This window comes from Scyliorhinus canicula, chromosome 11 (genome assembly GCF_902713615.1).
Source record: "Scyliorhinus canicula chromosome 11, sScyCan1.1, whole genome shotgun sequence".
Lineage (NCBI taxonomy): Eukaryota > Metazoa > Chordata > Chondrichthyes > Carcharhiniformes > Scyliorhinidae > Scyliorhinus > Scyliorhinus canicula.
In genome coordinates this window covers 19,516,168-19,539,253 of record NC_052156.1, presented here as the reverse complement: position 1 = coordinate 19,539,253, position 23,086 = coordinate 19,516,168, and the positions used below count along the sequence as shown (strand labels likewise).

Sequence of the window (23,086 nt, the reverse complement as noted above, 5' to 3'; positions counted from 1 at the left end):
ATGAATGATCTCCAACAATATCCTCACTCCACTCATGGAACTCCTATTCTCCGAGGAACCCACCAAAGTAATCATCGCTGACTCTTTACAATCAGCAAACCCAATCACCCCATCCCATTCACTTGCTGACCATTCCACCCAGCGTAGCCACTGCAGGCTAATCTGCTCAACCACCTACCGGCGGATTACTGGCCATTGCCCTTCTCTGGAATGTCTATTCATTTGTGAACAAAGATCTTCCTACCCACGACCAAGCTGTGCATAATTGCATTGACTTTATAGTCTTTAACAACTTGGCTCATGGATGAGGACACCTTTCCCCCAATGACAAAGAGTCATTGGACTCAAAACGTGAGCTCCTTTATCTCCCTACAGATGCTACCAGATCTGCTGAGATTTTCCAGCATTTTTTTCCATTTTCCCCTACTGAAGGTCTAGATCTTCCACCAGTTGCTGTCAAAACTGGGGCGGGGTTGTCCTTATCACCTAGTCTCACTTGTATCTTTCTCTATTCTCTTTGCATCTTCCCCTCTCCAGAACACCTCATTTTGTGCCACCTCTCTTACCTTCCTTTGCTGCTTTCCTCTCTCAGTATTCACACCAACCTCTCCCTTTATTTCAACTCTCCCTCTCTCTCTATTCAATTTAACTTCCTAATCCCTCCCTGCACAGAAAATCATAAATCCAAATTCACTGCCATCACCTGGATCTTGTCATTTCTTGTGGCCTCTCCATTCTACTTATCCCAACCACAGGCCAAGCCATCTCTGACCACTTCTGTGTATCCTGCACCACTTCCAATCCCACTTCCCTTATGCATCCACCGCAGGAAATAAACCATTCCTCCAAGCTACTCCCAGGACTAATGTAGTCACCCGGGTGCCCCCGATAGAGTTACACTGATCTCCCCTCACAGATAGGCTAAGAATGCTGAAGTTCCTCGTTCTGATACACCAGTCTCCCTCACAGCAGCAATACTTCACTCAGCACTGGCAATTCGCATCAACAAGTGTCTCTTTGTTTTATATATGTTGTATCAAGCGGTGAGTTAAAGGCAACAATTCCAGTTCTCAGATCAGATGGCATCTGTAGAACATTCCCAGCTCACCCATGTTATTTGTGATATTCCTAATAGCGAATTACGCCTCACATCTTGTTCCCTGGTCGCTGTCCTCCCTATAAATGGCAACATAGTAATGTTGCAACTCGCTGTTAAATTAAGTGCTCCTGATATGTGACTAACCTGTGACACATTTTCTTCACACACAAGATCAAGAACACACTGAGCCATTGTAGAGGCAATTGTTTGATTTCGCGCTCCTGTCGAGAGCATAACTGGAAAATTGCTAAACATGCTGTGCGAGGTTAAATTAAATGGACAAAAAAATAAATGTGCGGCGCAAATGGAATTTCCAACATTGGTTTGCGATTTAAAAATCGCGTCTCTGCAAACCAAAAATAAGTGTAAATGTGAATTAATAATGACTGGGGGGGGGGGGGGGGGTGAGCTACATTGTAAATGCTACATTGCAAATATGCTCTTCATAAACACACTGAGCAATTCGCAACACCTAAGGGAGTGAGGAAATCAATTGTTTTAAAACGGGCAATGGAGGATTCCTCTCATTCCCTCTGTGAAGTTATGTTATTGAAAAAGATAACTGAAGCATTATGTGAATTATTCTGAAAGGAGGGAGTGAGAACACTCTGGGGTGGTCATGCCTGTGATGTCACGTAGCTGGATGTGTGTGAGAGAGAGATAGAGGGAGAGAGTTGGCGAAGGAGTCAGAGAGAGGGAGAGAGGGAGAAAGAGCAACAAGCAAAGAGAATGGCATCTATCGGAGACTTCGACCCGCTTCAGGCTACTGTGCCCGCCACCAAGATCGAGATCACCGTGTCCTGCAGGTGAGGGAAGGGATGAGGGAGGGAGTGAGGGAAGGGGGAGAGAGGGAGTGAGGGACAGTGGAGATGGAGGGATACGGCGCAATACCTGTCAACAGCTTCCCAGCTTGGGAGGGCAGTGAGGGAAAGTTGAAAAGCTCTTCCGTCCGCTTTTTAAATCACACCTTCCAACAAAAACAAGGACAGAGGGGCGAATAAAACATTGAAAAATTGCGAGGGGCTTGCGTGCAAGTTTGTGACGGATTCCATTGAGACCCGCTGGACCATCACCCTCGACTTTATTTCAATTGTGAAGGTTTGTTTTAACATGTCAGCCGCGTGCAGGTTGCTGTTTGGTTTTAACCTGTGTGGATGGCAGGGGAGCGGGCTCCACCCGGAGTGGGCTCCAGCCTTCCTCCCGCCCGGCCGTCCCGCTCACTGGCTTGTTTACTTTTATTTGTGTGTCAGGCGGGAGGAATGTGCCTCAACGTGAGCGGGCGGTACAGCTCCTCCTCCCTCCTCACTGAGGCACCCCGGCAGCATCCCTCCTCCCTCCTCACTGAGGCACCCCGGCAGCATCCCTCCTCCCTCCTCACTGAGGCACCCCGGCAGCATCCCTCCTCCCTCCTCACTGAGGCACCCCGACAGCATCCCTCCTCCCTCCTCACTGAGGCACCCCGGCAGCATCCCTCCTCCCTCCTCACTGAGGCACCCCGGCAGCGTCCCTCCTCCCTCCTCACTGAGGCAACATCCCTCCTCACTGAGGCACCCCGGCAGCATCCCTCCTCCCTCCTCACTGAGGCAGCATCCCTCCTCCCTCCTCACTGAGGCAGCATCCCTCCTCCCTCCTCACTGAGGCACTGAGGCAGCATCCCTCCTCTCCCCTCACTGAGGCACCCAGGCAGCATCCCTCCTCCCTCCTCACTAAGGCAGCATCCCTCCTCCCTCCTCACTGAGGCACTGAGGCAGCATCCCTCCTCTCTCCTCACTGAGGCACCCAGGCAGCATCCCTCCTCCCTCCTCACTGAGGCACCCCGGCAGCATCCCTCCTCCCTCCTCACTGAGGCACTGAGGCAGCATCCCTCCTCTCTCCTCACTGAGGCACCCAGGCAGCATCCCTCCTCCCTCCTCACTGAGGCACCCCGGCAGCATCCCTCCTCCCTCCTCACTGAGGCACTGAGGCAACATCCCTCCTCACTGAGGCACCCCGGCAGCATCCCACCTCCCTCCCCACTGAGGTACTCAGGCAGCATCCCAAACTGCCCTTTAAAAGAAACATTACATTACGATTCCTGTTCATCCAGCTGGAATCACCTCAACCCCCCCCCCCCCCCACCCCTCTCCACATTCTCCCCAATGTGGCCCCAAATCACTATTTGTGTTTCTTCCTAAAATTGCAACCTGTTTGTGTCACCGAGGAAGCAAATTTTGGGCTGAGAGGGTCAGTCCACTATTGCAAGTATTGGTAACATGATGTGGGAATGTGGCAAATACTTGGATACGGACTGGGCACCTGTCACCGCCAGAAGGTGGTAAATTCCATCATATACAATAGCAGGAGACAGTAAATGCTGGCATGTGGGTACTGGGTACATGGCACCAGCAGGAGGCAGTAAATACCACACATGGAGTGGGCACATGTCACCACCAGATGGTGGTAAATACCAGCACACCTAGGCTGGTATGCCTGACCGTGACCATGAGAGAAGTCACCAAGACCCGGCACATTCGTTTTATGCACAAGGAGGTGATGAATGCCAACATATGGACTTGATAATCTGAAACTGGTGGGTTTTTTTTCCAGTAGTTGCCAGCGCAAGATCTGGATGCTTCTTATTGCAAGGAATTGCTAAATTGGATGCAACTCACTTTGAGCATTTGGTAAATGTGGCTGTGCAAACTGGGTGGATTTTGTGGCATTGAAATAGCGAGAGAGAGAAAACTGAGCACTTCTCATCATGGATTGAAATGTATGAAGTGGCATGTGGAGTGGACACATTTCGCAGCAAAGAAAGCAACTGCCAAAGGTGGTAAATGGTGTCACATGAAACCTACATATTTTAGCATGTGGAACGTGGGGGGTTGCAATTCACAGCAAGGAGGCACACAATATTGGCACATGGCCATACCACATTATGGACGGGGGACTTGATGAATATTGACACAGGAACCAATAGAACAATTAATGAAGAGACAATCAATTAAAGCAGAAGAAGTGAATACACTTCACCGTTAGCATGTGGCAAATGACAACAGTGAGAGAGATGACATTTTCATGTGACTACACGAATGGGATTCAGTTCAACAAAACTATGCAGAATGAGCAGGTGGCAAATACCTGCAGGCAGGCAGTGTGCAGTTCATTGACACGACAACTTGAAAATAAAATAGAGTATGTGACAAATGCAGGCATGAAAATGTGAGCTCGTTTGGGAGGTCAAAGGATTATTGTTTTATTGGTTCCAGCTTTGTAAAAGTGGATTTCCTCCATTTCAGGTGAAGGGGGGAAAGTTGCTATGGTTGTTGGTCCCCCCCCCCCCCCCCTCCCCATTCCATCCTGCTCTAGCCTCTGCCATATGAGGCAAACAAACAACAATGAAGCACTCCTGTCCATTAGGGCAGCCAAACAGTAGCGCGTAAGCTTTGATATGCAGCATTTTAACAATTACCTGTTTTAAATGTGGGTGTGTGAATGGACATGCCATTGTGAGGGCAAAGTATTGTAGGGAAAGCCGGTCATATGATTGGTTCCTAATTGCTACCATCGTGTCACTTTGGCACAGCAATGATGCCTGATTGCCTCCAGCTGTGAATCTGATTGCCAACCTGAAATCCATATAGCTGCCAGAATCCTATTTTGTAAATAATTTTTCTGTATAAAAATAAATCTTATCTCCATTCACCAGGATAGCTCTGGAAATGTTTAACATTATAGCTGGGTGAACCAAGCACCCAGTGTCAAAGAGTGCACATAACTCCCTTTTACATTTTGAAGGCTCAGAATCGAAACAGCCGCAATATCAAATGGATAGAATGATTTGAAAAATAGACATTTTCTCAGGAAACAATAAGATACATGTCATGTTCAAAATCACGAGGGGGCTGGATGGAGTAGTTAGGGAGAAACTGCTCCCGCTCGTAAAAGGATCAAGAACAAGAGGGTGCAGATTTAAGGTGATTTGCAAAAGAAGCAAAAACTTTTTCACACAGCAAGTGATTTGAGCCTGTACTGGTTTGCACACAGCGAGTGATTCGCATTGCCTGCATGTGTGGTGGAGGCAGGTGCAATTTTGGCATGCAAGACGGCGTTAGATAATTACTTGAACAGAAGAAACATTATGGATGGGTATGGAGAAAAGACAGGGGAATGGTACTAAGCCATAATGCTTGTTTGGAGAGTCAGTGTAGACACTTTAAAACATAACATTTTTTTTTTAGAGTATCCAATTCTTATTTTCCATTTAAGGGGCAATTTAGTGTGGCCAATCCACCTACCCTGCACATCTTTGGGTTGTGGAGACCCACGCAGACACGGGGTGAATGTGCAAACTCCACACAGACAGTGACCTGGGGCTGGAATTGAGTCCAGGATTTAACCGCTGTGCGGCAGCAGTACTAACTACTGCGCCACCGTGCTGCGTCAGTGCTGACACAATAACAATTCGGTGATTCTTTGATTCATATTTAAAATCTGCTTTTATTAGTGCCACTAAAGCACACAAACCTGGTTTTGCTTAAACCAACATTGCTTCAAAATTTGTTTCCTTCATGGCTCGAGGATTAAATTCAGTTTTCCGTGCAAAACAGATTATAATTTATTTTAAAACAGCTCCTGCACCATATCTTTAAGATAGTGAGGACCAAAAACTATCAAATTGAAAATAAAATTCAACAATTTGCATCTTTTTTAACCAATTATCTCGACATGTTAATTAGTGCGACAAAAATGTTTTACCTAAATAGCCATGTTTGAATTTAGGATCTTTGTTCATGACGTCCTTCTAATTTTGAGTGGTTTTTCTAGAATTTTCTGCCTTTGCTTTAGCCATTTTTATACTCTTGTGTTTTGTCTTAGAAATGTACTTGTCCTGATCATTTGTTATGTAATTCACAAGTTAAACAATGGAAACATTTCAAAGTCTAAAGTTTTATTTGTCACGTAAAATGTATTGTGCCTCCAGTCGTGAATGCACCCACCATGGGTATCAGGTTGTGGGACTTCCCACTGCCCTGGCATTCTATGGCAGGGCCACGTACTGGAGATCCTTGATGGGCATGGCCTCGGCACGAGTGCTGGGAACTTGGCCCATGGAATATTCCGATCAGCTTTTTCAGAAAGATGGAAAATACTGGAAATGGACTCCAGCACACTTCACAACCCTGTTGGGGTGCTGTGATTAGTTGCTTCCTGATATTTTCCAGACAAAGGTTAAGATCTGTTGCTACTTGCTAGTTTAGCATCAGCAGCTCAGCTACCAGATCTAAAGTGAACGATTTGATTTGTACAATAAATTGTTTTTCATACATTGGATTTGTACACCAACAATTTGCATTGTGATAGCACCTTTGATGGAGGAAAACATCCCAAGGTGCGTTAGAGAAGCATTATTAAATGTAAGTTAACGCAGAGCCACTTAAAGCAATATTAGTAAGGTGATCACAACCTTGGTCAGCGAGTTAGGTATTACACAATGACTCAAAGGTGGAGGGAGAGTTGGAGAAGCAGAGAGATTTAGGGAGGGAATTCCAGAGGTGTGGGCTAAGGCAGCTGAAAGCATGACCATCAATGGTGGAGTATACTGGGGCACTGCTGTAAATTTACACAGACATCATTTTAATTTGAATCCCGTCATGGCTGATGGTGAAATTTGAATTCAATAAAAATCTGGAATTAAAAATCGAAAAAGTGACCATGTAACCACTGTTGATTGTCGTAAAAACCCATCTGGTTCACTAATGTCCTTCAAGGAAGGAAGTCTGTCATCCTTACCTGGTCTGGTCCCCATGTGACTCCAGATCCATGGCAATGTGGTTCACTCTTAAGTGCCCTCAGCGATGGGCAATAAATGCTGGCCTAGCCAGTGACACCCATTCCCATAAACTTAATTAAAAAAGAATTCTTAGTATGTGGAGCATTTATCTTTTACGTGGTTGAAATTGATCAGTAATACGTGGTGCTAGAGCGGAAGGGACTCAAAACTTTTCGAGGAAAGAGGGGTGACCTTAGAGTTTAGATGACTGAGTGATGACCTTATTGAGACATATAGGATTCTCAGGAGGCTTGACAGGGTCGATGCTGAGAGGTTGTTTCCCCTTGTGGAAGAGTCTAGGATCCGAGGGCATAATGTCAGAGTAAGGGGTCACATATTTAAGACCGAGATGAGGAAGAATTTCTTCTCTCAGAGGGTAGTGGAATTCTTTACCACAGAGGGCTGTAGAGGCTGGGTGATTAAGTATGTTCAAGGCTGAGATAGGCAGATTTTTCAGCAGTAAGAGAATCGAGCAGGTAATAGCAGGAAAATGTAGTTGAGGATTAGCATATCATGATTTCATTGAATGGCCAAGCAGACTTGATGGGCTGAATGGCCTATTTCTGTTCCCACGTCTTATGGTTTTCTGAGCTCCACAATAATAATGTGGGCTGATACCTCTGCAGGCTCTCTCCTAACTACTTTCCACCCACCACTCTCACATAACCTCTGCCCTGATATTTTGCCATTCTGGAGTTGGTGAGCTGTATCAGCATGCTTTTTTGAGGTCTGCAGTTCACCTGTCAGATCCTAATATAACCTGGTGCCCAAAAAGGAATAGCCTTTGCCCCAGCACTATTAGGCAGCCTGAAAGCACACTTCGCCAATCTTTATTTATTATTCCATGGAATCTGAGCATTGATCGCAAGGCCAGTATTTGTTAACCATCCCTAATCACCCTTGCACTGGGTTTCTTGCAAGGCCCTCTCAGAGGGCAGTTAAGAGTCAACCACATTGCTGTGGGGTTTGGAGGCAAGACCAGGTAAGAATGGCAGATTTCCCTCCCTAAAGAACATTAGTGACCCCAATGGGTTTTTATACCAATTGATAATGGTTTCATGGTTATCATTACTGAGACTAGCTTTTTATTCCAGATTTATTCATTCAATTTAAATTCCACTAGCTACTGGAGTGGGATTCAAACCCAGGTCCCCTGCAGGAGATTACTCTGTGCTCTCTGGCTTACTTGCCTAGTGATATTACCACTTTGCCATCCGAGTGTAAATATCTAAACTTTAATCCCATATGCCCATTACTTAGTAATACAGGCAGATTTCAATATTCTTATTTGGGATTTATTCCCCAACAAGAAAGCCTTCCCAAAACCACGAAGTCCACAAAACACAAACAGGACAAAAAAGTGAATGAAGAAATATAAGCATAAATAATACTGAGCTGGCTGGGTTTCCTGGGCCATTGGGAGATACATGTGCCCCAGAAGCTTTATTTTGACATTCCTCAGATAACCTGCTGTTGGACCACTTGGGACAATTGTTGCAGTCCTTGCGGCAGGTAACGCCAATCAAACTAACATAATTAAAAGGAAGGCAAAATGATCTGAACTTTACCTATACATATGTAGTGTGATGGAGGGGGTGGGTTGGAAGAGGTGGGGATGGATCACTTCTAATTGAACCTAAGACCGCGAGAGTGGACAAGCCACAGAGTGTTCTGCACATTTACCTCGACTTAACTTTGACTCAGGCAGTAGGGAACCTGAAGCAAGAATTTGGCACAGGTGTATACAGTCACTTAAAACAGAGCGGTGCAACCTCTATGTCTGGGTGGATAGTGAGGGATGGTAACATTGTCTTTCTGTGTCGTGACGTTCCTTATGAGATCAAACAGTAGAAAGAGTTTAATTTATCTTTAACCTCATGTCGCTGGCCGAGTCTCATTCACGAGTGCAAATCAGAAATTCAGATGTGCCATGGACAGTTTCTCCAGCAACTAATGTGGTCCAGCCATGAGAGATAGCTTTTACCTCAACGTTGAATGTATAGTGCCAATGGTTAATGCTCCCACCGGGGATATATAACACAGCCAAGGTCAACCCCAGTGATCATGAAAGATGGCGAGCAATTTCCACGTGCAGGTATGTTTTCATTGTAAAGGTTTTAATACTCTGGATATTATCCATGCACATTTATTGAGAAGCAAGAGCTCATATTGTAGGATAACAGCTGAAAAAAGGTGGGAGAGAAACCTTGACAGAATACAGTGCAAGTATATGTAAAACGTCCACATCTTGTTCCAGATAACCAATGGAGCATGTTCTACTTTGAGTCATGACCAGCAAGGCTACTTCCTGCTGCACTTATGCAGGGTTAAGGCTGTGCTAGAAAGAGTAAGTCTTCCTTGTACAGACTGTAATATGTATCTAGTGGTTAGCTAACAATTCTGCTCGTCCTTTGTCAGCTCAGTCCTTGGGGTGGGCTGGGGACGGTTCTGGTGTTTACTCCTTGTTCAATTCCTTCCACAGGCACTGTGAGTAAAACAGTGGCCACAGCAGAGGTGGAGCACCTCTCAAACTGATATGGGGATTACAGTGTTAACATATGCTGGATTGTTTGCTTGTTGAGGTGGGAGATGGGGAGCCATTTAGTGCTGCCCCCTTCTTGGAAGCTCTAATTGGAAATTAAATAGATGGAAGCAGAGTTCATGACAGCTGGCTTTTGATGTGGTGAAGTTCCTACAGTACTGACGCAGCACTATGATTTTCCTGCACAAACAATGCCAGCGACCATTATAGATCCATCCTTCTGTCCTATTCTTACTTTATCAGAAAGGAATTGCTGCTTCCACAGGATCAGTTTTCCCTGTCAAACAGGATAAATTATGTGTTGCATTTATTCAGTCTTCCAGTGTGTTGGCAATGGTGCTAACTTTCCTCGCAAAGTGGTGCATAAACAATGAAAGAAACCTTTTTGGAGGGTAAATTTGGCTTGTTGTTGTTCTCTCGGTTTGCTGTGCGGTAAGAAATACTTCCTCCGAATTTCCTATTGTCCTTCAGGTGCGTACGAATGGATTTATTTCCATGTGTGAGAGCCAGTGCAATAGCAGCTGCAGGTTTCCTGGGGTTGCACTGCTAATTTACTTTGGTGAAGTTAGACTGGGTGAGCAGCAGCTGCCAAGTTCAACATGTACAGATGGAACTCTGGAGTTCCTGACACACATTTGTGCAGCTCAAAAGTGCCTTTACCAAAGTCTCTCTGCTGTGAATCTACCTATAAATAGCTGGACCTGCTTCTGACTGGGGCAGAAAACTGGTGGATTTTCACACCCACATTCCGTGTAACCCACCCCCCATCAGCCAGCCACATCTGGGGGCTCTAAAATGAAAGTATAGCCACTGTTGTAATGCAGGAAATGCAGCAGCAAATTTAAGCACAGCAAGATCCCACCGACAGTAGATCATTAGATTTTAAAAAATAATAAGGGATGAGTATTGGCTCGGACGCCAAGGATAACTCCACAGCTCTTTTTGCAAAATAGTACCACGGGGAACATTTCTATTCACCCGAAACATTAGCCTAGATTTTTGTACTCCAGTCGCTGGAGTGAGATTTGGGGCTGAGTTTTCTGGTCGTTCCCACTGGTGGGATCATCCAGTCTCATCGATGGCTACCTTCTAGCCAGAGAACAACGCTAAATGCTGTAGATATTGGCCGTCAGCTAATAGCAGACAATCCAGCCCCTGAACCCACAATTTTCTAATGCAGGCGTAAGGTGCAACCCACTGGGTTCTAACTGGTACTTTTCTGCTTAGGAGCAGGTTCAGCAATCCCTGTGGATATACTCATGTATAACGTTATCATGGAATTAGGTGGAGCCCCACTGGATGGAGCAAAGGAGATTTGGGAAAGATTGTTATTGTCATCACTGAGATTTTCTCATCTGTACTGGAACAAAATCTCCCATTAACACCTTTAGTTCCCTTTCCCTCTTTCAGATAACATAATGTTTCTTCAGATTACCCCCAGTCCAATTAAATAACAACATATTAGCCATCTTTGCCTGACATCACTGTGCCAATCATCATCTACTGAGTGAAGATGGCAGCATCGCCCAAGTGCATCTGTATGATTGCAACCCGCATGTCTAACAGGCGGTGATGTTAGTACATATTATGTTTTAATAGAATGAAACATAGGTGAATATACTGGGATGGATTCTTCGTTTGGAAGAGGTTGGATAGGCATGTGTTGTTTTCGCTGTAGCAGAGAAGACTGAGGGACGACCTGATCGAGGCGTACAAGATTATGAGGGGCGTGGAAAAGTGAGCCGTTCCTCTTAGTTGAAGGGTCAGTCACAAGGGGATACAAGTTCATGGTGAGGGGCAGGAGGTTTAAGGGGGATGTGAACAAAAACATTTTTACCCAGTGGGTGGTGATGGTCTGGAATGCACTGCCTGGAAGGGTGGTACAGGCAGGTTGCCTCACATCCTTTAAAAAGCACTTGGCACGTTATAACATTCAAGGCTATGGGCCAAGTGCTGGTAAATGGGATTAGGTAGGTAGGCCAGGTGTTTTTCACGTGTTGGTGCAGTTCGATGGGCCGAATGGCCTATTCTGCACTGGTGTGATTCTGTAAGACTATGTTATTCCGCTGGAGGTAAATCGCTTCTGGTTTGAGCTGGGAGAGGCACCCAGAAGCAATTACCTCTCACCAGCCATGCAAATTTATGCATTGTGGTGAATGCAAGTGATTCTGTTCTGAATCCCAGTATTGGGCTGGCATTTTAAGCAGGCTGACCAATAGCGAGATCGGACCTTGCCCCACCACATTTCAATTCCTGCCCCCCACTGCTGACAAGTAGGGGTATTCTCTCCCCCCTCCACCATAGGAATTGCTGGGTTACCCCTCCCCCACAGCATGCACGCATGAGGGTCAACACCCGCCCCCCATGACCCTTCATCAGAGACTTCCATCAGAGACCCCATCAGGCCCCCCACCAGGGACCCCCATCAGATACTCTACTAGACCCCCTCAGAGCCCCAAATTAGAGACCTTCCCATCAGAGACCTCTCATATCAGAGACTCTCCCACCAGAGATCCCCCATATCAGAGACCCTCCCACCAGAGACCCCTCATATCAGAGACCCTCCCACCACAGACCCCTCATATCAGAGACTCTCCCACCAGAGATCCCCCATATTAGAGACCCTCCCACCAGAGACCCCTCATATCAGAGACCCTCCCACCAGAGACCCCTCATATCAGAGACCCTCCCACCAGAGACCCCTCATATCAGAGACTCTCCCACCAGAGATCCCCCATATTAGAGACCCTCCACCAGAGACCCCTCATATCAGAGACCCTCCCACCAGAGACCCCTCATATCAGAGACCCTCCCACCAGAGACCCCTCATATCAGAGACTCTCCCACCAGAGATCCCCCATATTAGAGACCCTCCCACCAGAGACCCCTCATATCAGAGACCTCCCACCAGAGACCCCCATATGAGAAACCTCCCTATATGAGAGACCCCCGCATCAGAGACACCCCATATCACAGAAGCCCCCGATGCCTCCCAATCAGCCACCCCTGCCTAGAAGCTAAAGAGCACTCAAGGCATAAACAGTGAAAAATCACTGCTTTTTCACTTACCTATCCCTTATACTTGCTGGCTCAGGCAGAGGTGTGGAAAGCAGCAACTGTAACTTCGTAGAAAGCCAAAACCACATCACAAGGATTTAAACCACCTCAAATCCTTTGATCTGCAAGGCTTCTATTCACTGTCAAAGAGAAAGGTTTTTAGTAGGCTGCAGTTGAGAGGATAATAGCTTCCAGACAACCAGGTGTCTGGATTAATTATTTTCATTTCCCAAGTGGGAGGAGGAGCTAGGTGAGGAGTTGGAAGCGGGTCTGTGGGCAGAGGTCCTGGGCAGGGTTAATTCCTCCTCATCATGTGCCAGGCTCAGTCTAATTCAATTTAAGGTGGTCCACCGGGGACACATGACGGCAGCGAGAATGAGCAGGTTTTTTGGGGTAGAAGACAGTTGTATGAGGTGCAAGGGCAGCCCTGCAAACCATGTTAACATGTTTTGGGCATGCACGGAGCTTAGAGAGTTCTGGAAAGGGTTCATGAGGGCAATGTCCAAGGTGCCAAGTCCAGAGATAGCGATCTTTGGAGTGTCAGAAGACCCGGGAGTTCAGGGGGCGAAAGAGGCCGGCTTCTTCACCTTTGCCTCCCTAGTAGCCCGGAGACAGATTTTATTAATGTGGAGGGACTCAGAGCCCCCAAGTGTAGAGACTTGGGTTAACGACATGGCTGGGTTTCTCAGCCTTGAGAAAATAAAGTTTGCCTCAAACTTGGGGAAAATTAAAATGTCAGCAGCAGCAGCAATCCTTGGGGGTGGGGTGGGGTGAGTGCTTCACTGGGATGGTGTGGGAAGACTGAGTTGCATGGGGTAATATCTATTTAATTGTTATTGTATATTCTCTTTTTGCACTATGTTAACGTTCACTCTATTTGTTTTGTTATCATTGTTACTACTGTTTTATTATGAGAAATTCTGCAAAACCTTAATAAAAATACTTTAAAAAAAAAATTTGCATTTCCCTTTATGCTTGAGATGCATTCAAGCACCCTTGCTTTAAATGTAACCTCAACATCTAGCTATGATTGACAGCTCCTGACCACATCAAAGGCAGTTAAGTGCTTTCTGCTGAGAAAATAGGATTGAAAGTACTTAACTCCTTACCTGCGTACTAGATTTTTGTGATTCATGTACCAGGACACTCTCTCTACAGTAGAGTTCTGCAATCTCTCTCTATTAAATAATATGCCACTTTTCTATTCTTCCTGCCAAAGTGGAGAAGTTCACATTTTCCCACATTGCACTCTAACTGCTATATTTTTGACCACTCACGTAACCTATCTATATCCCTTTGCAGATTCCTTATGACTTACTCCTTTACCTGTCTTTGCGTTACCAGCAAATTTAGCTTCATACATTCAGTCACTTCATCCAAGTCATTGATACAAATTTCAAATAGTTGAGGCCCCATCACTTATCCCAGTGGCACTTAACTCCTTACATCTTGTCAGCACGAAAAGTACCCATTTATTCCTTCTCTCTGTTTCCTGTTAGCAAACCAATCCTCTATGCACATAACAAGTTACCCCCTACACCATGAACTCTGATTTGATGTGACATCTTGTCAAATGCCTTATGGAAATCCAATTACACCGCAGCTACAGGTTCCCCTTTATCCCTGTTGTTTGTTGGTTGCTCAAAGATCTCTAACAAATTAGTCAAGCACAATTTCTCTTTCACAAAACCATGTTGACTCTGCCTGATTGCATTACATTTTTAAAATTGCCCCGCTATTACCTTCTTAATTAATGAATCCAGCATTTTCCCTATGACAGATGTTAGCCTAACTTGCCCAAAGTTTCCTGCTTTCTGTCTCCCTCCTTTCTTGAATACAGGAGTCACATTCACTAGTTTCCAATCTGATGTGACCTTTCCAGAATCTAAGTAATTTTGGAAAATCAAAACCAATACATCCACTATTTCAGCAGCCGTGTCTTTTCAGATCCTTGGATGATGTTCATCAGTACTGTGGGCGTGTTAGCCTTTAGTGCCAATAATTTTCTCAGTATGCTTTTTCTCTTGAGTTTGCTATCATTTTTAGAATCCATAGAATCCTTTATGTACAAGAAGGGCATTCGGCCCATCGCGTCTGCACTGACCCTTCGAAAGATCACTCTACCGAGGCTTACTCCCCCCTGCCCCATCCCCGCAACCCTGCACATCAGTCATGGCAAATCCACTTAACCTGCACATCTTTGGACACTAAGGGGCAATTTAGCATGGACAATCCACCTAACCTGCACATCTGTTGACTGTGGGAGGAAACCAGAGCACCCGGAGGAAACCCACACAGACACGGGCAGAATGTCCAAATTACACACAGGCAGTCACCCAAGGCCGGAATCGAACCTGGGTCCCTGGCGCTGTGAGACAGCAGTGCTGACCACTATGCCACTGCGCCACCCCATTAGCTTCCTTACTTAGTCATGGACAGTGCATCCTTCCTTTAGAGTCTTTATTTTTCATTAAATGTATTCTTGCTCAGGGCAGTATGGTGGTGCAATGGTTAGCACAGCTGCCTCATGGCGCCAAGGACCCAGGTTCGATCCCGGCCCCGGATCACTGTCCATGTGGAGTTTGCACGATCTCCCCGTGTCTACATGGGTGTCACCCCAAAACCCAAAGATGTGCAGGTAAGGTAGCTTGGCCACGCTAAATTGCCCCTAATTGGAAATTTTTAAAAAAAAATAAATGTTTCCTCACTGAGTGTTATGAAATATGACTTTAAATGTCTGCCATTGCATCTCTATTGACCTATCCTTGAAACTATTTTCCTATTTCACTTGTCGTTCTTACCTTATTAATGCCTTTATTTAGGTTTAAAACACTAGTCTTAGACTCATTCTGGTTTAGCTCAGTGGGCTAGACAGCTGGTTTGTGATACAGAACAAGGCCAGTAGCACGGGTTCAATTCCTGTACCAGCTTACATGAACAGGCGCCGGAATTTGGCGACTAGGGGTTTTTCACTGTAACTTCATACTTGTGACAATAAAAGATTATTATTAGGGGCTGTTTAGCACAGGGCTAAATCACTGGCTTTGAAAGCAGACCAAGGCAGGCCAGCAGCACAGTTCAATTCCCGTAACAGCCTCCCCGAACAGGCGCCAGAATGTGGCGACTAGGGGCTTTTCACAGTAACTTCATTTGAAGCCTACTTGTGACAAGAAGCGATTTTCATTTCATTCATTTTCATTTCATTCCATTCTACTCTCTCTCAAAGTGAAAGCGAAATTCAATAATGTTATGGTCCCTTCTACCAAGGAGTGCCTTTACTATGAGGCCATTAATTAATCCTGCCTCTAACATGAAAAGAGACAGAAAACAAAGAGAAAGGATCGGGGCTGCAAGGCACCATATCAGGAGTATCGATTTTGTTTCCAATAATTGACATTGTATCAAAGTTCAGTTGTAGTCTAAGACTTGCCAAACACTGATCAAACATTGATGTCATGCATGAGTTAGCAAAGTAAAGTAATCTTACAGAAGAGCTATATTTTCCAATTCCTACTACCAAGAATAGACGACGAAAACAGCTCGTTCTCAGTGTGTACTGTATTACATTAAAAGTTAAGATACTGGAAAAAGAGTAAAATTAGCATACATGTCTCCCCAAAGTAATCCAAGCCGGTGACTTTTAATGCCATCCTTGATGAAAATACCAGTAAAGGTCACTGTGAAGGAGCTTGTGAGATTTGAACCAACTTGTCAGATAAAAACAGTTGTGCGCTCCTGTCTCGCTTTGGCCAGTCTTGTTCTCTGAAAAAAGGAGAGAGATTTCTGAGAAAGATAAGGATTCTGTTATCCATGATTCCTTTCTATGTTTGACCCAGTTTTTGGTCACCTAACTTAATAACCCCTGATGTGAAGCAGTGGGAAATGTTTGCCTGATTGCGCTCTTGTGAAGCAGCTGGGACGTTTTACTCTGCTAAGGTGCCACATGTTGTTGTATTTGTTTTGCATGATAAAAATGTTAATGGTGATGTGTGAGGAGATACCTTGAGCTATCCGTCACTGTGGGGGAAATGGCGCTCTGAACTCACTACCTCGTTCCCCTCACCGACTTCCCATCTGACAGCATGGGAGAAATAGTGTTTGAAATTAAAGGAAAGAGCTAGTAAAATATTGTTCAGTGGCGTGGTATGTCTGTGATGCAGTTGTCCACTGCATAATTACTAAAAAAAATAGATGAATGCAGTGTGGGGTGCTAGGAGTGATTCCATTATTCACCAGCTGCAGCAACATTTGGAGGAGGGGAGGGTAGTGGGTGGCACCATCAAGGGTCATGCGTCCCCTGGAGTATACTGGATCATGAATCACCCTTACTGTCCCTTCATCTCTGAGATCTGGGTTCTGATCTAGCCAAGATTAGAGGAGATGATGGCTTAGTGGTAATGTCATAGGGCTAGTAATGATCTGGTGTACAAGGGTTCCAATCCCACCACAGAAGTAGGTGATATGTGATCAATTAATCAAATCTGGAATTGAAAACTAGCTTCAGTAATGGTGACCATGAAACTCTCATGGATTGTGGCAAAAACCCATCTGTTTCACTGATGCCCTTTAGGGAAGGAAATCTGCCGTCCTTACCCGGTCTGGCCTACATGTAACTCCAGACCCCATAGCAATGAGGTTAACTCTGAAATGGCTAAGTTCAAGGGCAATTAGGAATGGGCGACAAACATTGGCCTTTCCAGTGATGCCAAATCCCATGAGAACATAAAAAAAAGATAGTTCCATGATAGTTTGAAAATGTGCAGGTTAGGTGGATTGGCCATGTTAAATTGCCCCTTAGTGTCCAAATCATAGAATTTACAGTGCAGAAGGAGGCCATTCGGCCCATTGGGTCTGCACCGGCCCCCGGAAGGAGCACCCTACCAAGGTCAACACCTCCACCCTATCCCCATAACCCAGTAACCCCACCCAACACTAAGGGCAATTTATCATGGCCAATCCACCTAACCTGCACATCTTTGGACTGTGGGAGGAAACTGGAACACCCGGAGGAAACCCACGCACTCACGGGGTAGATGTGCAGACTCCGCACAGACAGTGACCCAAGCCGGAATCGAACCTGGGACCCTGGAGCTGTGAAGCAATTGTGCTAACCACAATGCTACCCTGCTGCCCCAAAAGGTTAGGTGGGGTTACTGGGTTATGGGGATAGTGTGGAGGCGTGGGTTTAAGTAGGGTGCTCTTTCCAAGGGCCAGTGCAGACTTGATGGGCCGAATGGCCTCCTTCTGCACTGTAAATTCGATGATCTAATTGTAAGTAAAATTAAGTTGGGCTATATCCAGGAGAATTCCAAGTGGGTGTGAAGTAAAACCGCTTGTTATTATTCTGCACCAGAGGATTCCATTGTTCCTTTAAAATTTTACAAAACAAAAATCAGTGTGATTTCACTAAAATTATAAACAAGAGAAATGTCACCCCTTAATTAGCGATCTCACTCAGAACACGACTAGGAACACCGACTTCTTTTGGCTGTATGAAATAGAATTGTTAACTTGGCAATGAAGGATGAGTTTATGATTCTATTAAGCCAAGCATCCGGAGGAGATGTTTCCTCAAGGACGGTTACTTTGGTAAATGGAAATATCTTCATAGCAAATGATGTTGTCCTGATGTTGCTGCAGGAAGCGGATTGGGGCAGGGCCGAGGTAGCGTCTCCCGTGCATCTACCCCAGGCTGCAGCTGACTCGGGCATGCATAATGCTGCTAAAATGCCTGCTTTCCAGTAAACCTAATGATCCATCTTCAGCGTTGCAGGAACTTGCAGCCAAGGTCATTAAACGATGAGCTGCATCGGTTTATTCCTAATGATCTTAACAAAGCCTTAATAAGTAAAAAGCTACCTTTCATCTTTCATTTATCAGTAGATATTTTTGAGTGGTACGAATCCACAGAGCAGAAATAATGTATGAGAAGGGCATCACTTTGTACCCTCATCTTTTATTAAAATTAACAAAGATAGGAATGTCAGAAAGAGTAAATAATTCACTTTCCCAGCACTCACGTCTATAATTGAACGCAACCTAGAATTCGAAGCATTAAAACCCCGCAGGGCGTTTTGATGTAAGTATTGATATAATCAAATTTACATAACATATAATTTCCCTCCTGGTCCTTTGTTTGGGGAAGGTGCAGATAAGACAGGGTGAGTGTAGCCTTTTGTTAAGGTATATGCTGCTTCTCAGACGCTGCAATGGGTTCAGCCTAAGTCTCTCATTATCAACGTCAACCCAGGGCTCCAGAAATATCTTCAGTCTTATGCAACTATAAAACTGGGAAGCCAGTTTGAGATTATTATGAAATTTGGTTTTCAACGTGATGCAGCTTCCTTGGACATCGGTGAGATTATATACAGCCCACAGTGGGGATCAGAATGCCAGTTGTTACAAAACATATTGCGTGGGAAGAGATTCAATCAAATTAACAAACCAAACATTTCAAGATGCAAAAAACGATTAAATGGACTGTCGGGGCTTCAAAGAGTTAAACTTGGTCTCAGACGGAGAGATCGGATTGAGAGGAAATGAGATAGGCTGAGGCTGGCTGAAATGCAGAGCGCCGTTACTGTTACTGCCAGAGATAGGATTGGGTGAAGCAGACAGTTTGGAGTGACAGACTGATGTGGAGTGTCTGAGGCTAGCGTGCCAAGGTACGGCAGCCACACGGGGTCTGCTTGAGGCAGGTTGACTGAGTGGCAGGGACCTGGGCCACAATAAGCTTGCAAATCTCCGGGAGCAAGAGATGCTCTTCAACTGGTGCTACCAGTTTGTTGAAAAATGAACCATTTGTAATGTTTTAGCTTTAAGAGGCGAACTGAACCATTGCTGTGTATGGTATGTAAACTTCAAATGTACTCTGATTGTAACTCTTTAACCATGAGAGATTATGGTACAGCCCCTTCGGCCCTCGATGTTGTGCCGAGCCATGATCACCCTACTCAAACCCACGTATCCACCCCATACCCGCAACCCAACAACCCCCCCCCCCCTTAACCTTACTTTTTTTATTAGGACACTACGGGCAATTTAGCATGGCCAATCCACCTAACCCACACATCTTTGGACTGTGGGAGGAAACCGGAGCACCCGGAGGAAACCCACGCACACAGGGGGAGGACATGCAGACTCCACACAGACAGTGATCCAGCCGGGAATCGAACCTGGGACCCTGGAGCTGTGAAGCATTTATGCTAACCACCATGCTACCCTGCTGCCCATGCTAACCACCATGCTATTATGCTGGATGATACTGCTAAACGGTCAGATCTTGTGTCACATGCAACATTCTAGGCGTTTTACAATGGCCATTTCTGAATTATTGCTGAATAAGAACAAAATAATAACGATGCCTGGATGTGTCAAGGATGTGTCAGCAGTAGGGTCCAGATATATCCATGAAAACGATTTGGGACTAAAATACTGGCTAAGAAAAGATGTGTAAAAATAAGACATGCAGTCACTGTTCTTTGTGTTCAGTTGATTAATAACCATATCCCATTGATTGCTCTTTTGTTGTTCCCTGCCTGCTCTGCTTTGCAACTCAGTCCAAATCTGTTATTATTACCTCTGGTGTTAATGCATGTAAAGTCCATAGAGCCAGTTCAACCACTCCAAAGAGCTGAAGGTGAACAACTTAATGTGTTATCGTGTTCTAATTGATGTGCCTGACATGGGTGAAGCCACTCTAAGTACTGAAATTATTATGGGAACGAATCCCTGCATTTAAATAATAGATCTGGATAAAAGGTACAGCTGGTCAATTAGATTTTTTAAATACATTCCAGCATTTTGTGCCCACCCCTAATTGCCCTTGAGAAGGTGGAGGTGTGGCGTCTTCTTGAACTACTGCAGGGCAGCACGGTAGCACAAGTGCTGCAAGTGTGGCTTCACAGCGCCAGGGTCCCAGGTTCGATTTCCCGCTGGATCACTGTCTGTGCGGAGTCTGCACGTTCTCCCCGTGTCTGCGTGGGTTTCCTCCGGGTGCTCCGGTTTCCTCTCACAGTCCAAAGACGTGCAGGTTAGGTGGATTGGCCATGATAAATTGCCCTAAGTGACCAAAAAGGTTAGGAGGGGTTATTGGGTTAAGGGGATAGGGGGGAAGTGAAGGCTTAAGTGGGTCGGTGCAGACTCGATGGGCCGAATGGCCTCCTTCTGCACTGTATGTTCTATGTACTGCAGTCTGTGTGGGGTAGGTGCGCCCAAGGTGCTGTTGGGGAGAGAGTTGACCCAGTGGCTTAGAAGAAACGATGATACAGTTCCAAGTCAGGGTGGTATGTGACTTGGAGGGGAACCTCCAGCTATGGTGTTCAGATGTGGCTGCTTCCATTGTTCTTCTAGGTGGTAGAGGTTTGGGAAATGCAGTTGAAGGAACCTTAATTGGCAAGTTGTTGAGGTGCATCCTGTGGATGGCATACATTGATGTCACGGTGACCAGTAGTGGAATGAGTAAATATTTAAGGTGGTAGATGGGTTGCCAATCAAAAGAGTTGCTTTTGTGGCTGGTGTTGGGCTTCTTAAGTTTTTTGGCGCTGCACTCATCCAGGCAAGTGAAGGGTATTCCATCACCTAACTCATGCCTTGTAGACTTTGGACAGGCTTTGGGAATGTTCTGCAGTTAAGGGATAACAGAGCAATAAAAATCTCCAGCAATGTTATCCACAGGCAGGGAGAGCGGTGAGTGAAGTCCTGCTTTGTTGTTAATATTCTCTATAGGCTTTTTCAATTGATCCTGCATGTTAAAGCGCAGCTTCTGCAGCCTTCATGCTCCTGCCATGTACTCAAAACCCTTATAACGCCACTCACATAATGATCTAACTATGTTTCCTGTGTTGGAGAGGATGCTGTCTGGCAAGGCGTACATCAGTGCCATTGTTATACATTATCTTGGACTATACTCATTCCTGGATCCCTGGGCTTTCTCTGCATCTTGCCAGACAGGGCTACAGTATTTCATCACCAAGTAAATACAGCCTTTGATTTTAGATTAGATTTATTGTCACATGGACCGAGGTACAGTGAAAAGTATTGTTCTGCGTACAGTCCAGGCAGATCATTCCATACATGAAAAATATAGGACATACAATAAATACACAATGTAAATTCACAGACATAGACATTGGGTGAAGCTATGGAGTGTAGTACTAGACAGTAGAGAAGATGCACGGAGAGATCAGTTCAGTCCATAGGAGGGTTATTCAGGAGTCTGATAACAGCAGGGAGGAAGCTGATTTTGAATCTGTTAGTGCATGTTCTCAGATTTTTGTATCTTCTGCCCGATGGAAGAGGTTGGAAGAGAGAATATCCCGGGTGGAAGGGGTCCTTGGTTTGATTTGATTTGATTTATTATTGTCACACATATTAGTATACAGTGAAAAGTATTGTTTCTTGCATGCTATGCAGACAACGCATACCGTACATAGGGAAGGAAGGAGAGACTACAGATTATGCTGTCCGCTTTCCTAAGATAGTGGGAAGTGTAGACAGAGTCAATGGATGGGATGTGAGTTCGCATTACGGACAGGGCTGTGTTTACAACCCTTGGTAGTTTCTAATGGTCTTGGGCAGAGCAGTTTCCATCCCAGGCTGTGATGCAGCTAGATAGGATGCTTTCTATGGTGCATCTGTAGAAATTGGTAAGAGTTAATGTGGCCATGCCGAATTTCCTTAGTTTCTTGAGGAAGTATTTAGTTGTGCTTTCTTGGTCCTAACATCGACATTGGTGGACCAGGACAGATTGTTGGTGATGTGCACACTTAGGTATTTGAAGCTGTCAACCAAGTCCATCTTGGCACCATTGATGCAGACAGGAGTGTGTACGGCAATGACCAGCACCTTAGTTTTGCTGACATTGAGGGAGAGATTGTTGTCTTTACACTCCTGTACTCCTGTACTCTGACTCATTGCTGTTTGAGATCTGACCCATTACGGTTGTGTTATCAGCAGACTTGTAGATGGAGCAGGAGCAAAATTTTGCCACACAGTCCATTGTGCATAGGGAGTAAAGCTAAATAATCAACTCGGCGGGGCCCGGTATTGAGGACCACCATGGAGGAGGTGTTGTTGTTTATCCTTACTGATTGTGGTCTATGGGTCAGGAAGTCCAGGATCCTGTTGCAGAGGGAGGAGCCAAGTCCTACACGACTGAAGCAGGTGACAGTGACAAGTGGAGTGGCTTGAGGATGTTCACTCACTCCATCAGTTTTCAAAAGTACCTCTGCCACCTGTTTGGTCCAAATCAATAAGTTTAAAGTTTGAGCTTGGCGCCTTTACTAAACAGATGTAGATGGGTATTGTCATGGTGAGTTTTTTGTGAACAAGTTATCAGGTTGTTCACGGAGGGGGGGAGTGGGGCAGACGGAGGGGGGGAGTGGGGGAGACGGAGGGGGGAGTGGGGGAGACGGAGGGGGGGAATGGGGGTGGGGGGTAGGGAGAAAGTGACCCGTCCAACCCCGTAACAAAATGTCTGCCACCATGCCATGGTGTGCCGGTCACGAGGACACGGCCGCTGGTTCCCCTGTGGCTTACGGCCATAGGCCACTGACACACCGGTGAAGAGGACATA

At 45.5% G+C, this 23,086-nt stretch overlaps 1 protein-coding gene across 2 annotated transcripts in view; it reads left to right on the top strand.

Moving 5' to 3' along the window:
• The first annotated feature begins 1,728 nt into the window (after positions 1-1,728).
• Positions 1,729-23,086, top strand: part of LOC119973878 (copine-9-like) — a 540,456-nt gene continuing 519,098 nt past the window's right edge. The window contains exon 1 of one of the 2 annotated variants that reach the window (XM_038812403.1): positions 1,729-1,905. In XM_038812403.1, the coding sequence (XP_038668331.1) occupies positions 1,829-1,905 (77 nt within the window). In that variant the 5' untranslated portion in view covers positions 1,729-1,828. The remainder of the gene's footprint in view (positions 1,906-23,086) is intronic. The other variant, XM_038812402.1, reaches the window with a different exon arrangement.